This window comes from Ranitomeya variabilis, chromosome 1 (genome assembly GCF_051348905.1).
Source record: "Ranitomeya variabilis isolate aRanVar5 chromosome 1, aRanVar5.hap1, whole genome shotgun sequence".
NCBI lineage: Eukaryota > Metazoa > Chordata > Amphibia > Anura > Dendrobatidae > Ranitomeya > Ranitomeya variabilis.
The window spans coordinates 16,377,644-16,391,234 of NC_135232.1; the positions used below are offsets into that span (position 1 = coordinate 16,377,644).

The 13,591-nt window shown below is 49.3% G+C and overlaps 1 protein-coding gene and 1 pseudogene across 2 annotated transcripts in view; both read left to right on the top strand.

The window, feature by feature from the left end:
* The first annotated feature begins 651 nt into the window (after positions 1-651).
* Positions 652-13,591, top strand: part of LOC143793404 (uncharacterized) — a 229,410-nt gene continuing 216,470 nt past the window's right edge. The window contains exons 1-3 of the mRNA XM_077280351.1: positions 652-775; positions 3,662-3,899; positions 4,216-4,395. Of these exons, the coding sequence (XP_077136466.1) occupies positions 3,810-3,899; positions 4,216-4,395 (270 nt within the window). The 5' untranslated portion in view covers positions 652-775; positions 3,662-3,809. The remainder of the gene's footprint in view (positions 776-3,661; positions 3,900-4,215; positions 4,396-13,591) is intronic.
* Positions 761-13,591, top strand: part of LOC143793507 (uncharacterized) — a 42,609-nt pseudogene continuing 29,778 nt past the window's right edge. The window contains exons 1-4 of the transcript XR_013220148.1: positions 761-775; positions 5,074-5,197; positions 9,514-9,611; positions 9,690-9,768. The product of XR_013220148.1 is annotated as an uncharacterized LOC143793507 (transcript). The remainder of the gene's footprint in view (positions 776-5,073; positions 5,198-9,513; positions 9,612-9,689; positions 9,769-13,591) is intronic.

The following is a 13,591-nucleotide window of genomic DNA, read 5'->3' on the forward strand; positions in this document are numbered from 1 at the left end:
CATTCCAATTCCACTACATTGCAGTCTATGAGGCTCCTGGAATTCGCTCCATTCTGAACATTGGAGCTGATTTTTTGAGGGACGTCACTGTAGTAACTGAACTGTCTAGAATGGAGAAGCTGCAGAGAGATCATCAAAAAATCCACTCCGATCTAGTCACCTCACTAGTGAATTGTCTAGAGTGGAGTGGCTAAAATGAGGTAATCAAAGGCATGTGACTGCAGTGAGGCCTCAAAAATTCAACTCCAATCTAGTCACCTCACCAGTGAACCATCTAGAGTGGAGTGGCTGGAATGAGGACCACAAAATATCCACTCCGATCTAGTCACTTCAGTAGTGAGCCGTCTAGAGTGGAGTTGATAAAATGAGGCCTCAAAAAATCCACTCCGATCTAGACGGCTCACTAGTGAATCAGCTACAATGGAGTTGATTTTTTGAGGACCACAAAAAATCAACTCCAAACTAGACGCAACCCAACCAGGACGGAGCTGCTGCACTCCACTGAGAGCTGAAGGACCTGTGGTGACGTCACCGTCATGTGATCAGGGGGCGGGGCTCAGAAAAAAAGGTGATGGCCCTGTGGTGACGTCATCATTGTCACATGACTGTATCGTACCTACATGTTCTACACCACTTCCGTCCTGAGCTCCGCCCCCTGATCACATGACGGTGACGTCACCACAGGTCCTTCAGCTCTCAGTGCAGCAGCTCCGTCCTGGTTGTGTGCAGCTCGTGTTCTCTGGTGTCAGCCAGCAGCAGATTTCCCGCCATTCCGGTGAGATTACAGGAGGGTTTGGTGGAGTTTTGGTGCTTGTGGTAAATCTGTGAGAGGAGAGTGTGGGGTGAGATCAGAGCTGTTCCTGTGGAGGCTCCTGCTCCATGTGACTGCGGCTCCTCAGTGTTGGGGACGGGCAGCATTGTATGGGGCATGTGCGGCGTCTGCTCCTCATCTCACGGCCCCGCTGGAGGTGTAGTTACCACAGTGACCGTCCTCTGCTGGCGGTGTAGTTACCACAGTGACCGTCCTCTGCTGGCGGTGTAGTTACCACGGTGACCGTCCTCTCCTGGCGGTGTAGTTACCACGGTGACCGTCCTCTGCTGGAGGTGTAGTTACCACGTTGACCGTCCTCTGCTGGCGGTGTAGTTACCACGGTGACCGTCCTCTCCTGGCGGTGTAGTTACCACAGTGACCGTCCTCTGCTGGAGGTGTAGTTACCACAGTGACCGTCCTCTGCTGGAGGTGTAGTTACCACGGTGACCGTCCTCTGCTGGAGGTGTAGTTACCACGGTGACCGTCCTCTGCTGGCGGTGTAGTTACCACGGTGACCGTCCTCTGCTGGCGGTGTAGTTACCACGGTGACCGTCCTCTGCTGGAGGTGTAGTTACCACGGTGACCGTCCTCTGCTGGAGGTGTAGTTACCACGCTGCATACAGTAGAAATTCACCGCACACTCTGTCTTTTTAGGGTGATGCAAGAAATTAATGTTTATTACAATTAGTGAGAACACAAAACTAAAACATTCTGGAGCGACTGTGCTCGATAGGACGCCTGGTCCCAGGTCTTATTCAGTACGTGGCTGAGATTCCCGTAGTCCTGACGATAGATGCCGTGTACAGGGCGAGTTCCCAGGTTGTGGTAATGGACTGTACAGTCCTCAGAATACCCGGGATGTGGCCATATGCTGTAAGTGATGTTACCGGCTCCTGCTGCCGCCAGGGATTGAGTAAGACCTGGGACAACAAGTCGCTCCAGAATGTTTTACTTTTTTGTTCTCACGAATTGTAATAAATAGTATTTTCTTGCACCGCGCTAAAACGGCAGTGTGCTAAATTATGAACTTAGGGTCATCGAGCGCGTTACACCGGCACCTCGCTACTCGACAGATTGCAGTTACCATGGTGACCACTGGCGCTGTACACTGTGTGCAGAATTATTCGTCAAGTTGTATTTTGATCTCTTGATACTTTTTATACATGTTGTCCTACTCCAAGCTGTTCAGGCTTGAGAGCCAACTACCAATTAAGTAAATCAGGTGATTTGCATCTCTGTAATGAGGAGGGGTGTTGTCTAATTACATCAGAACCCCATATAAGGTGTGCTTAATTATTAGGCAACTTACTTTCCGTTGGCAAAATGGGTCAGAAGAGAGATTTGACGGCTCTGAAAAGTCCAAAATTGTGAGCTGTCTTGCAGGGGGATGCAGCAGTCTTGAAATTGCCAAACTTTTGAAGCGTGATCACCGAACAATCGAGCGTTTCATGGCAAATAGCCAACAGGGTCGCAAGAAGCGTGTTGGGCAAAAAAGGCGCAAAATAACTGCCCATGAATTGAGGAAAATCAAGCGTGAAGCTGCCAAGATGCCATTTGCCACCAGTTTTGCCATATTTCAGAGCTGCAACGTTACTGGAGTAACACAAAGCACAAGGTGTGCGATACTCAGGGACATGGCCAAGGTAAGGAAGGCTGAAAAACGACCACCTGTGAACAAGAAACATAAGATAAAACGTCAACACTGGGCCAATATCTGAAGACTGACTTTTCAAAGGTTTTATGGACTGATGAAATGAGAGTGACTCTTGATGGGCCAGATGGATGGGTCAGTAAAGGGCAGAGAGCTCCACTCCGACTCAGACGCCAGCGAGGTGGAGGTGGGGTACTGGTATGGGCTGGTATCATCAAAGATGAACTTGTGGGACCTTTTCGGGTTGAGGATGGCGTGAAGCTCAACTCCCAGACCTACTGCCAGTTTCTGGAAGACAACTTCTTCAAGCAGTGGTACAGGAAGAAGTCGGTATCGTTAAAAAACCCCCATGATTTTCCTGCAGGACAATGCTCCATCACATCCCTCCAACTACTCCACAGCATGGCTGGCCAGTAAAGGTCTCAAAAAAGAAAAAATAATGACCTGGCCCCCTTGTTCACCTGATCTGAACCCCACAGAGAACCTGTGGTCCCTCATAAAATGTGAGATCTACAGGGAGGGAAAACAGTCCACATCTCGGAGCAGTGTCTGGGTGGCTGTGGTGGCCGCTGCATGCAATGTTGATCATAAACAGATCAAGCAACTGACTGAATCTTTGGATGGAGGCTGCCGAGTGTCATCATAAAGAAAGGGGGCTATATTGGGCACTCATTTTGGGGGGGATTTGTTTTTGCATGTCAGAAATGTTTATTTCTAAATTTTGTGCAGTGATATTGGTTTTCCTGGTGAAAATAAACAAGTGAGATGGGAATATATTTGGTTTTCATTAAGTTGCCTAATAATTCTGCACAGTAATAGTTACCTGCACAAGCAGATATCCTCCTAAGATAGCCAAATCTAAAAAAAAAACCACTCCAACTTCCAAAAATATTAAGCTTTGATATTTGAGTCTTTTGGGTTGATTGAGAACATAGTTGTTGATCAATAATAAAAATAATCCTCTAAAATACAACTTGCCTAATAATTCTGCACACAGTATAGTTACCATGGTGACTGTCCTCTCCTGGCGGTGTAGTTACCACGGTGACCGTGCCCCGCTGATGGTATAGTTACCACGGTGACCGTCCCTCGCTGGCTTTTTAGTTACCATGGTGACCAACCTCCTCCTATGAGGCTGATGATGAGGGGGTCAGATCGGCGGAGGAGGCCACAGTGGAGTTTTGTGGCTTTTCCTCCAGATTCCTCCTGATAAATGTTGATATTTGGCAGAATTTAGTGATTGTCGTTCTCTCGTCCCCTGTGATTTCCATCTTCTCCTTCATCATGAAGACGCCGGCAGGACGAGATCCCTCCAGCTGATCCAGTGCTCATCCCTCCTCCTCCTGAATGACCCCGAGGATGGACGAGGACAGGGATGAGACCACCAGAAGATTATTCCACTTCGCCCTGGAGATCATCTCCCTGCTGAGCGGAGAGGTAACTCCTCTACATTTCTATCAGCTTTATTGTGTTCTGTGACAAGTCCGACATCGGGAGGAGGAAATCCAGAATAGAGAGAAGGATTCTTTCCTGTAAGAGCAGTGATTGTGTGGAGCTCTCTGCCCGGAGGAGTTGTCATGGGGATTCCCTATAAGAGCTGTAGAGGGGCTGGGATATCTGTCCGGAGGGGAATAATATTCCCGGTTATGGCCCCAGATTACTGGAGACGGTTATTGATCCCGGGATTTCTACTGATTGTCAGATCTGGAGCCGGGAAGGAATCTTCTCCCTAAGTGTCTCTCTCCATACACAGGATTACACAATAGTGAGGAAGACACCGGGGGGCGGTGTGACTCCCATCATCCATCTCCAGGAGTCAGGAGGGCGGAGCCCGGGCCCCATCACAGAGCCTCCCCCGCACTCCCTGCTACATGAGAGGAACAAGAAGATCCTGGAGCTCAGCAACAAGATGATTGAGCTGCTGAGCGGAGAGGTGACTGCAGGGACATTATACAGGACTGGAGGATTCTGGGTGATGAGCGGAGAGGTGACTGCTGGGACATTATACAGCACTGGAGGATTCTTGGTGATGAGCGGAGAGGTGACTGCTGGGACATTATACAGCACTGGAGGATTCTGGGTGATGAGCGGAGAGGTGACTGCTGGGACATTATACAGCACTGGAGGATTCTGGGTGATGAGCGGAGAGGTGACTGCTGGGACATTATACAGGACTGGAGGATTCTGGGTGATGAGCGGAGAGGTGACTGCTGGGACATTATACAGGGCCTCACTGGAGGATTCTGGGTGATGAGCGGAGAGGTGACTGCTGGGACATTATACAGGACTGGAGGATTCTGGGTGATGAGCGGAGAGGTGACTGCTACGACATTATACAGGACAGCACTGTAGGATTCTGGGTAATGAGCGGAGAGGTGACTGCTAAGACATTATACAGGACCGCACTGGAGGATTCTGGGTGATGAGCGGAGAGGTGACTGCTGGGTCATTATACAGCACTGGAGGATTCTGGGTGATGACCGGAGAGGTGACTGCTGGGACATTATACAGTACTGGAGGGTTCGGGGTGATGAGCGGAGAGGTGACTGCTGGGACATTATACAGGACAGCACTGGAGGATTCTGGGTGATGACGGTGTCGCTGTTGTCAGGTTCCTATAAGGTGTCAGGACGTCGCTGTCTATCTCTCCATGGAGGAGTGGGAGTATCTAGAAGGACACCAGGATCGGTACCAGGACGTGATGATGGAGGAGCTCCGGCCTCTTACACCACGAGGTGAGAAGCGAGGCTCCTTGTTGGCTCCGGTGGATGTGATGACGTCTCTCCGGCGTCGTCCTATAATAGATGATGTTTCTCCAGACTTGCTCTGGTTTTCTCTACATTTTCTCCGTCTGACAACAGCTTTCATTTCCCTGATTATTTTCTTCTGATCTGTGAGTCGCGGTTTCTCCGTTGTCGTCTCGTCTTCATCAGTCTTGAGTCTTCGTCCTCGGCGGCTTCTTTCAGAATCTTTCTCCTTCCTTAGAGCATCGGTCACATTTTCTCTGCAGATGTCCCGTCCTTCTGTCCGTTCTCTCCTGTGAGTTTTTTCTGTCCCTCAGTCTGTCGTGGATTGTTACTCAGCAGAGTCTGGGTTAATTTACTGATCATTTTCCCCCTAATCTGCTGTCGCTCGTCTGTCCCTCAGAATTGGTGCAGGCTCAATGTCGTCATCAGTCGTGGTCGGCGTCCGGCTCCTCCCTCTTGGCTGACACTTGTGTCTCCTTCCTTGGTCTTCTCCTTCATTCTCTCTCTTCTTCCTTGTGACAAATCACTTTCTCCGTTCTGTGCACAAAGTCCTGGATAAATATCGGCACCGGACCGTCCCTCAGACCTAGAAACACGAGTCTCTGCCCTGACATAAAGATGGGACGTGGTGGAGCCGATCACCCGTCAGTCTGACATGGAGGCTTTCCAGCCGTTCTCCGGCCTCCGCGTCTATTCACCACTCGCTCTGCAGGTGTAGAAGCCTGAACTTTCCATACTGGAGAGAAGGTTGGATCACCGTGAAAAGAACTAGGGCACCCAACCACATAAAGGGAACCTGTCATGTAAAATAACATTATTAACCTTTACACATGGGGTTAACCGGCAGGTTAATAATGTTTTGATCTTGCCCATCTCTTGCACTGAGAGCCCCTCTGCCTGGAGGAAATTAACTTTATTCCCCCCGGGCAGCGATCGGCTATCAGCGATAGAGGTGCGGTCGGTGCGGCTTCAGTTACTCCTCAGTATACAGTGAGCAGCGGCTGAATCTGCGCCCCAGCACTGACTGACAGCCGGTTATAAGGCTGCCATCACACTAGCAGTATTTGGTCAGTATTTTACATCAGTATTTATAAGCCAAAACCAGGAGTGGGACAATCAGAGGAAAAGTATAATAGAAACATTGCATTTATCACCCACTCCTGGTTTTGGCTTATAAATACTGATGTAAAATACTGACCAAATACTGCTAGTGTGATGGCAGCCTAATGCTGAGCCGGCTGTCAGTCAGTGCCGGGGGCGCGGTAACTGCTGCTCTGTATACACTGAGCGGTGACTGTAGCTGCACCGGCCTAAAGTCTATGACTGAAAGCTGAACCCTGCCAGGTGGAATAAGTTTAATTTCCTCCCGGCAGTGGGGCTCTCAGTGCTGACACGGGCAGGTTATAAAGGCTATTAACTTGCAGATTAACCCTGTATCTGCAGGCTATTAACATTATTATGTGACAGGTTCCCTTTAAATGGCACTGTCAGGCTGTTGGCAGCAGTGAAGTGGTTAAACATCAGCAATCTCAGCTCACTCCACAGACGCGCACCTGGCGTCCTCCATGTATAAACACCAGATATCAGGAAGGGGTTAAAGAGACATCAGAATGCCCGAGATGGGGTGTCCTAGCCTCAAAATGTCAGGGGGTCCGCTCTTCCTCTTCATGGGGTCTGAGCAGAACAATGTAAGTGGGATGGTGACGCAGGTTTTGGCCCTGCAGGGACATCGGGCCGCACAATGCTGGTAATAATCAGTGTATAGGTACCGTTACACTAAACGACTTACCAACGATCACGACCAGCGATACGACCTGGCCGTGATCGTTGGTAAGTCGTTGTGTGGTCGCTGGGGAGCTGTCACACAGACCGCTCTCTCCAGCGACCAACGATCAGGGGAACGACTTCGGCATCATTGAATCTGTCTTCAACGATGCCGAAGTCCCCCTGCAGCACCCGGGTAACCAGGGTAAACATTGGGTTACTAAGCGCAGGGCCGCGCTTAGTAACCCGATATTTACCCTGGTTACCATTGTAAAAGTAAAAAAAAAAACACTACATACTCACCTTCTGATGTCTGTCACGTCCCCCGGCGTCCACAGGGTTACGCGCTGCTGCCGAGAGCTTCCTGCACTGACTGAATGTGTCAGCGCCGCCAGCAGCGGTGACGTCACTGCTGTGCTCTGCTTTACGGCCGGCCGGCGCTGACACAGTGCAGGGAAGCGGACGCCGGGGGACGTGACAGACACCGGAATGTAAGTATGTAGTGTTTGTTTTTTTTTTACATTTACAATGGTAACCAGGGTAAATATCGGGTTACTAAGCGCGGCCTTGCACTTAGTAACCCGATGTTTACCCTGGTTACCAGTGAAGACATCTCTGAATCCGCGTCACACACACCGATTCAACCATGTCAGCGGGAGATCCAGCGACGAAATAAGGTGCTGGCCTTCTAGCTCAGACCAACGATATCACAGCAGGATCCTGATCGCTGTTGCGTGTCAAACACAACGATATCGCTATCCAGGACGCTGCAACGTCACGGATCGCTATCGTTATCGTTGTTAAGTTGTTCAGTGTGAAGGTACCTTAAGAGTGATCCCAAAAGATCCTGTCCAGGAGTGAGGCTGTGTCCTCATGGCGACCTCATGAGCTATTAAAAAGCAATCACTGGTAAATGGTAACCGTCCTTCCCCCAATCTCCATAACGTGAATTAGGAGAGAAGAAAACGCTGGATAGAAATGTGGAGTGTCATGAACCGGGGTTGTTTGGTTGCCCCTGGTTCTTTTCTGAAGGGGATTTATTTATATCTAACTTCCCAGTTCCGCTTTGGAACTCGCAGCTATCTGGCGCCCCACTTACCCTCAGGTCAGTCAGGGTACTGCACCTAGGATAATAGTCACCAGAAAGGCTGCCTGCTATGTACTGGCAGTGGGGGCGATATAATTATTCCCAGCCACAGCCGAGCAATACACTATAAAAACCCCGTTCCGTCACTGCCAGCTTTGCCCAACCACGCAGGACACTTCTGCTTCCACCAGCTCCTATTTCTTAGTTAATAACGGGTCAGTAGCCAGCCCAATTAGTAGCGTAATTTACTTCAGACTACGTGTAAATACGTTATAGAGCAAGGAGAAACGAAGCTAGTAATTTTATATATTTTACTCCAAAAGGTAGGCATTGTTTACTAAAGTATAAAAAGATATTATAAAATGAGACAAGTATCGTATGTACAGACAATTACGAAAATAAAAAGGATTAAAGATGAAAATAAAGTTAGTTCTTTCATGTCATGTCTGACCATGCGGCTGGGGAGCATATGTCCCAATGCATCACAGAGTGTGTCTCTGCTAGTTCTCTGGACCAAGACTCATGCAAAATGAGCTCCCATTCCCCTGGTCGTGACATTACTGAGTGGGCGGTGCTATGGACTCCACTCCCCCTTCCAAAGAGACTCAAAACTTTATTAAAACTCATATTCATACGCTGGGAACCTCCTAGAGTGACGACAAACATTGCATATCTTCTCACGAGGTTAGCTTCCATTTAAGTCTACACATGGGGTAGCTGGGTAACCCGGTTAAGTAGTAATCCATTTCTCCGTTTCTGCTAGGCGCTGCGCTTAGAGAACCCCTGGTGTGTAGCCCTATTGTTGCACATCCCATATATGTAACTTTCATATCTCTGTCACCACCTGGAGTCGAATTATTCATCATGAATAATTCTCACACATCCGAAAGCGCGTGGCTGCAAACAAAATAACTAGTTTTCTGCTAACCCCCACATTCTTGAGGGAGTGGGAACAGAGTCACACACTGGAATTTCACGTTACAGCTGTATTGTCAGCACAGAGAAAGAGCTGGGAGGAAGGGGGGATGGAAAGCCCACAGCTTGTCTCAGCTCTAATGGATGTAGCAGAGCTCAGTGTGCGTGATAATAGACAAATACATCATTCCTGACATGGAGCTTTCTCCAGCTTCTCTGTGGTTCCATCACTGGTGGAGAGGAAACTTGGAGAAGATGTGTTTCTTAGTACGGCTCCTCCATCTGACTGACGAGGGTCTTCTCTGTCCCTTTCCTCAGGGTCCTCATCCTCCGGGTGCAGAGCATTAGGCTTTGGCCTCACTGATTATCACTTCATACTTGGGGCCACAATGTGATGGGACCTCGGTACCGGTGGTGAGGACCACAACAATGTAACTTAGTTCCTGATACGTAAACCTAGAATTACCGGTTCTGAGAGCCATGTTTCATATATAGACTGATACACGGCAGGTGATGTATTCAGTCTGTGTCTCCATAGATGGATCCAGGAGGAGAAATCCACCAGAGAGATGTCCCCGTCCTCTGTGTCCCCAGGACTGTCCGGAGGAGAATCACAACATCCCGGAGGATCATCAGGTAGATGACACTGAAGCCTCCACAACATCTGACCATGAAGTGATGGGACCTGAGCTCATCTTACATTTTACTTTTTAGGGTGAAGATCTAATTGATATTAAGGTTGAGGTTATACATGGAGGACAAGAGGCGATCGCAATATGGGCCGATCAGCAGGGTGAGGAGGGGAGACTGTCATGTCTGTTCTGTGGTCACCTACTATTGCTCCCATCATCTTATCACATGACACAATCTACAGTGTCACGTAAAAGTTTGGACACCCCTGGTCAAAATTACTGTTATTGTGAACAGTTAAGCAAGTTGAAGATGAAATGATCTCTAAAAGGCCTAAAGTTAAAATAACACATTTCCGTTAGTATTATGCAAAATAATATATACATTGTCATTTGTTACAATTTAAAAATTTTAAAAAGGCCATTGCAAAAGTTTGGGCACCCTTGGAGATATGTGTGCTCAGATAACTTTGACCAAGGTGTCTGTCAGACCTTAATTAGCCTGTTATGGCTTGTTCACTATCATCGTTGGGAAAGGCCAGTGGATGCAAATTTCTCAGCTTTGTATAAACCCAGCCTCCTCTGACCTTTTGCCAAAAAACAGCAACCATGGGTTCTTCTAAGCAGCTTCCTAGCACTCTGAAAATGACGGAGACCCACACAGTAGAAGAAGGCTATAAGAAGATAGCAAAGCGTTTTCAAGTTGACCTTCCCTTCCCTTTGAAATGTAAGGCTAGGTTCACATTGCGTTAGTGGGTGATCGCTAACGGACAGCGTTGCACGGCGAAAATGTCGCAATTAACGCCGTGCAACGGGTCCGTTAGCGCACCCATTGACAGCAATGTAAATTTCGCCTGCAGCGCATCACTAGCGCGTGCCTTTTTCGGCTCGCGCTAGTGATGTGCCGTTCTTCTGTGACGCGCCTCGGACGCTGCTTGCAGCGACCCCTGAACGCGGCCCCTAAATAAACATTGCGTTAGCGCAATCCGCTAGCGCTAGCGCTAAACGGATTGCCCTAACGCAATGTGAACCTAGCCTTATTAAGAAATGGCCGTTACCAGGAACAGTGGAGGTCAAGATAAGGTGTGGAAGATCAAGCAAAATTTCAGTGAGAGCTACTCGTAGGATTTTTAGACAGGGAAATCGGAACCCCTGCTTGACCGCAAAAGACCTTCAGACGGATATAGCAGACTCTGGAGTTGTGGTACATTGTTCTGCTGTTCAGAGACACCTGTGCAAATATTGCCTTCATGTAAGAGTCATCATAAGAAAACTTTTCCTGCATCCTCCCAATACATTTTAGAGTCAGAACTATGCAAAAGAACATCTAAACAATCCGGATGCATTTTGGAAACAAGTCCTGTGGACCAATGAGGTTAAAATAGAACTCTATGGCCACAATGATCAATGGTATGTGTGGAGAAAAGTGTCACAGGTTTACAGCATCAGAGAGGAGCCAGAAGACCACAGCATCTAAGTTCACGTACTCCTGCACTAAATAGAAACACTTTTCACCTTGGCTACATTGGGGGACACAGGACCGTGGTGTATGCTGCTGCCATTAGGAGGCTGACACTAAGTGAATACAAAAAAGAGTCAGATCCTCATCTGCAGTATACACCACCCACTCGCTCCAGACAGAATCAGTTCATGCTTAGTCTCCGTAGGAGGCACACTGGGGTCTGCTATTCAGACCATACTTTTCTTATTTTTTTATATCTTTTAAACCTTTTTGTGCAAAAGGAAGACTGAGGCGATGGATCCTTTCAAGGGGCCGATCTCCCCCAACCAACAACAGCCGAGCACTGCAAGTGTCGCCTCCCCGTACCCTCTCCTGCGACGTGGGATGCCGTGCCTGAGCTATACTAGGGGCAACGGTTCCCTTCAGGGCTCCGATATCCCCGCACAACCAACAGACAGGAACACGGAGTGTCGCCTCCATGCAGGGCCGGACTGGCAAACCTGGCAAATGCCAGAAGGGCCTGTCTGGTCTTGGGCTGCTTCGTCTGCTATGTTGCTAACAGAATCTGTGTTCTCAAGACATCCATATTATTAAGAGTTGTGACGGAGCACAAAGTCGCTGACTCCGTCACTTACCCCAGCAGTTCAAGGGAATCATTAGAAATATTGGTCTTCTAGTAAATCTTCCTTTCCTCCATCCAGGGTAATATTAGTAATATATTCCATCTGGGGCTCGTGGACGGGGACCACATGGGCCTTTGTGATTGCAAATGCCAGGGATGAATTTCAGTCCCAGTCCGTACCTGCCTCCATGTACCCCCTTCTGAGCCAGGCTACAGCCAGACACAGCCCTGTGAAATCCTAGGGGAGTGAACTCTTAGCATATACAGAGGCCCCTATGGCGTCCATGCTGCTCCCGCTGCACCACCACTGATTGAACAGTGATGCTGCAAGGAGCTGGATGGTCCCTCTCCACCTCCCCTCTACAAGGGGATGGGAGATGAAGGGTTCCTGCACCGTCCACATTGCAACCCTCACCTGCAAACAGAGTGCCGGCTCTACCTTCTAGCTTCTGCGGTAAGTTTGGTATCCCAGGGGGCTCCTACAGCGCGATCCTTGGGATCTTTTTTCCAACCGGGCATTTTTTTTTTTTCTTCCCCAGCTGGGATAGTCCCCATCGCGGCCCCTTTTTTCCGGTCAGGTGCTGTGTAATTTTGTTCCCGGCTTCGGCCCGCGCTAGGTTGCAAGCCGGTAACTCTGCCTTGCTCCTGCATCGGTGGCGCCGAAAAATGTATTCCCCGGCTTGCGGCCCGCGTTAGACTGCAAGACGATAACTGTTCCGGCAGGTGCCGAGAAATTTAGTCCCTGGCTTTCGGCCTGCGCTAGGCTGCAAGCCGCTATCTCCGCCTCTGTTCCGGCAGTGCCGAAAAATTTACTCCGTAGCTTGTGGCCTGCTCTAGGCCACAAGCCGGTAACTGTTCTTACAGGCACTGAAAAATGTAGTCACTAGCTTGTGGGCTGTGCAAGGCCGCAAGCCGGTAACTGTTTGGCAGGTGCCGAAAAATTTCACCCCTGGCTTGCGGCCATGTGTAGGCCGCAACCCGGAGGCGCCGCCCACGCAATGACGCATTCCGGCAACCCCTCCCACGATCCTGGCGCTTCTCGTTTAGGACGAGAATAACCTTTTCTATTCTCGGGGGCCATCTTCCTGCCCCTCTTCCGGATCTGTACACCGGAATCGCCTGCCTCCCCTAATCTGCAGGGGACGGGCTGGAACTGGACCACAGGATCAGAGCCCAGATCTGGACACAGGATCTGGGATGCATCTGCTCAGGGTAAGGGTCCGCGGCATTAATAATAATAATAATAATAATAATTTTTATTTATATAGCACCATTATTCCCCTCCCCTCTGCAGTTTCCCCTTCTATAATTTCTGTAGGAAGCCCTATTAAGGGGCTCATAGAAGGGTTCATGTAATTCCTGTCAGTCTGCTCAAAACTCGTCACTCTGCAAATCCTTCGACCCTAAATAGACTCGGGAGTCCCCTACTCTCACTGAGCCAGTATACCTAGTCCCCCTATCTGGACTTCGTCACCGTCGCAATCCGTGGCTCATCTGGCCAAAGTGACTGAATCCCTCCGTGGATCGCAAGACTCATGTGACTGAGAAATATGGACCCCCCTACCAGGGGGCCGTCGGCTAGTAAGGGCCGCAGCATTCCAGAAACGTCCAGGCATCTGGAAAACGGCATGTAGTATGTCTACTGAGCTATCATGTGCCTTGGTATCCGCAAGCACCTTTCCTCGCTCTAGCGTACGGGACTTACTGAAGCCGTCATCCACAATCTGTAGGTTGACGAGGACTCCGGTTCTGCTCCGGATCACGCTGCCCTTCCAAGGACTATATTCTCTCATAGATCATTTGCCAGTCACCTGTACAAAGAGTGTCTGAGAAAGCGATGCATTACATAGGATGCCATACCTGGGTGGATTTTCGGAGCCAACGGCTCCCTTTTAAAGGGCAC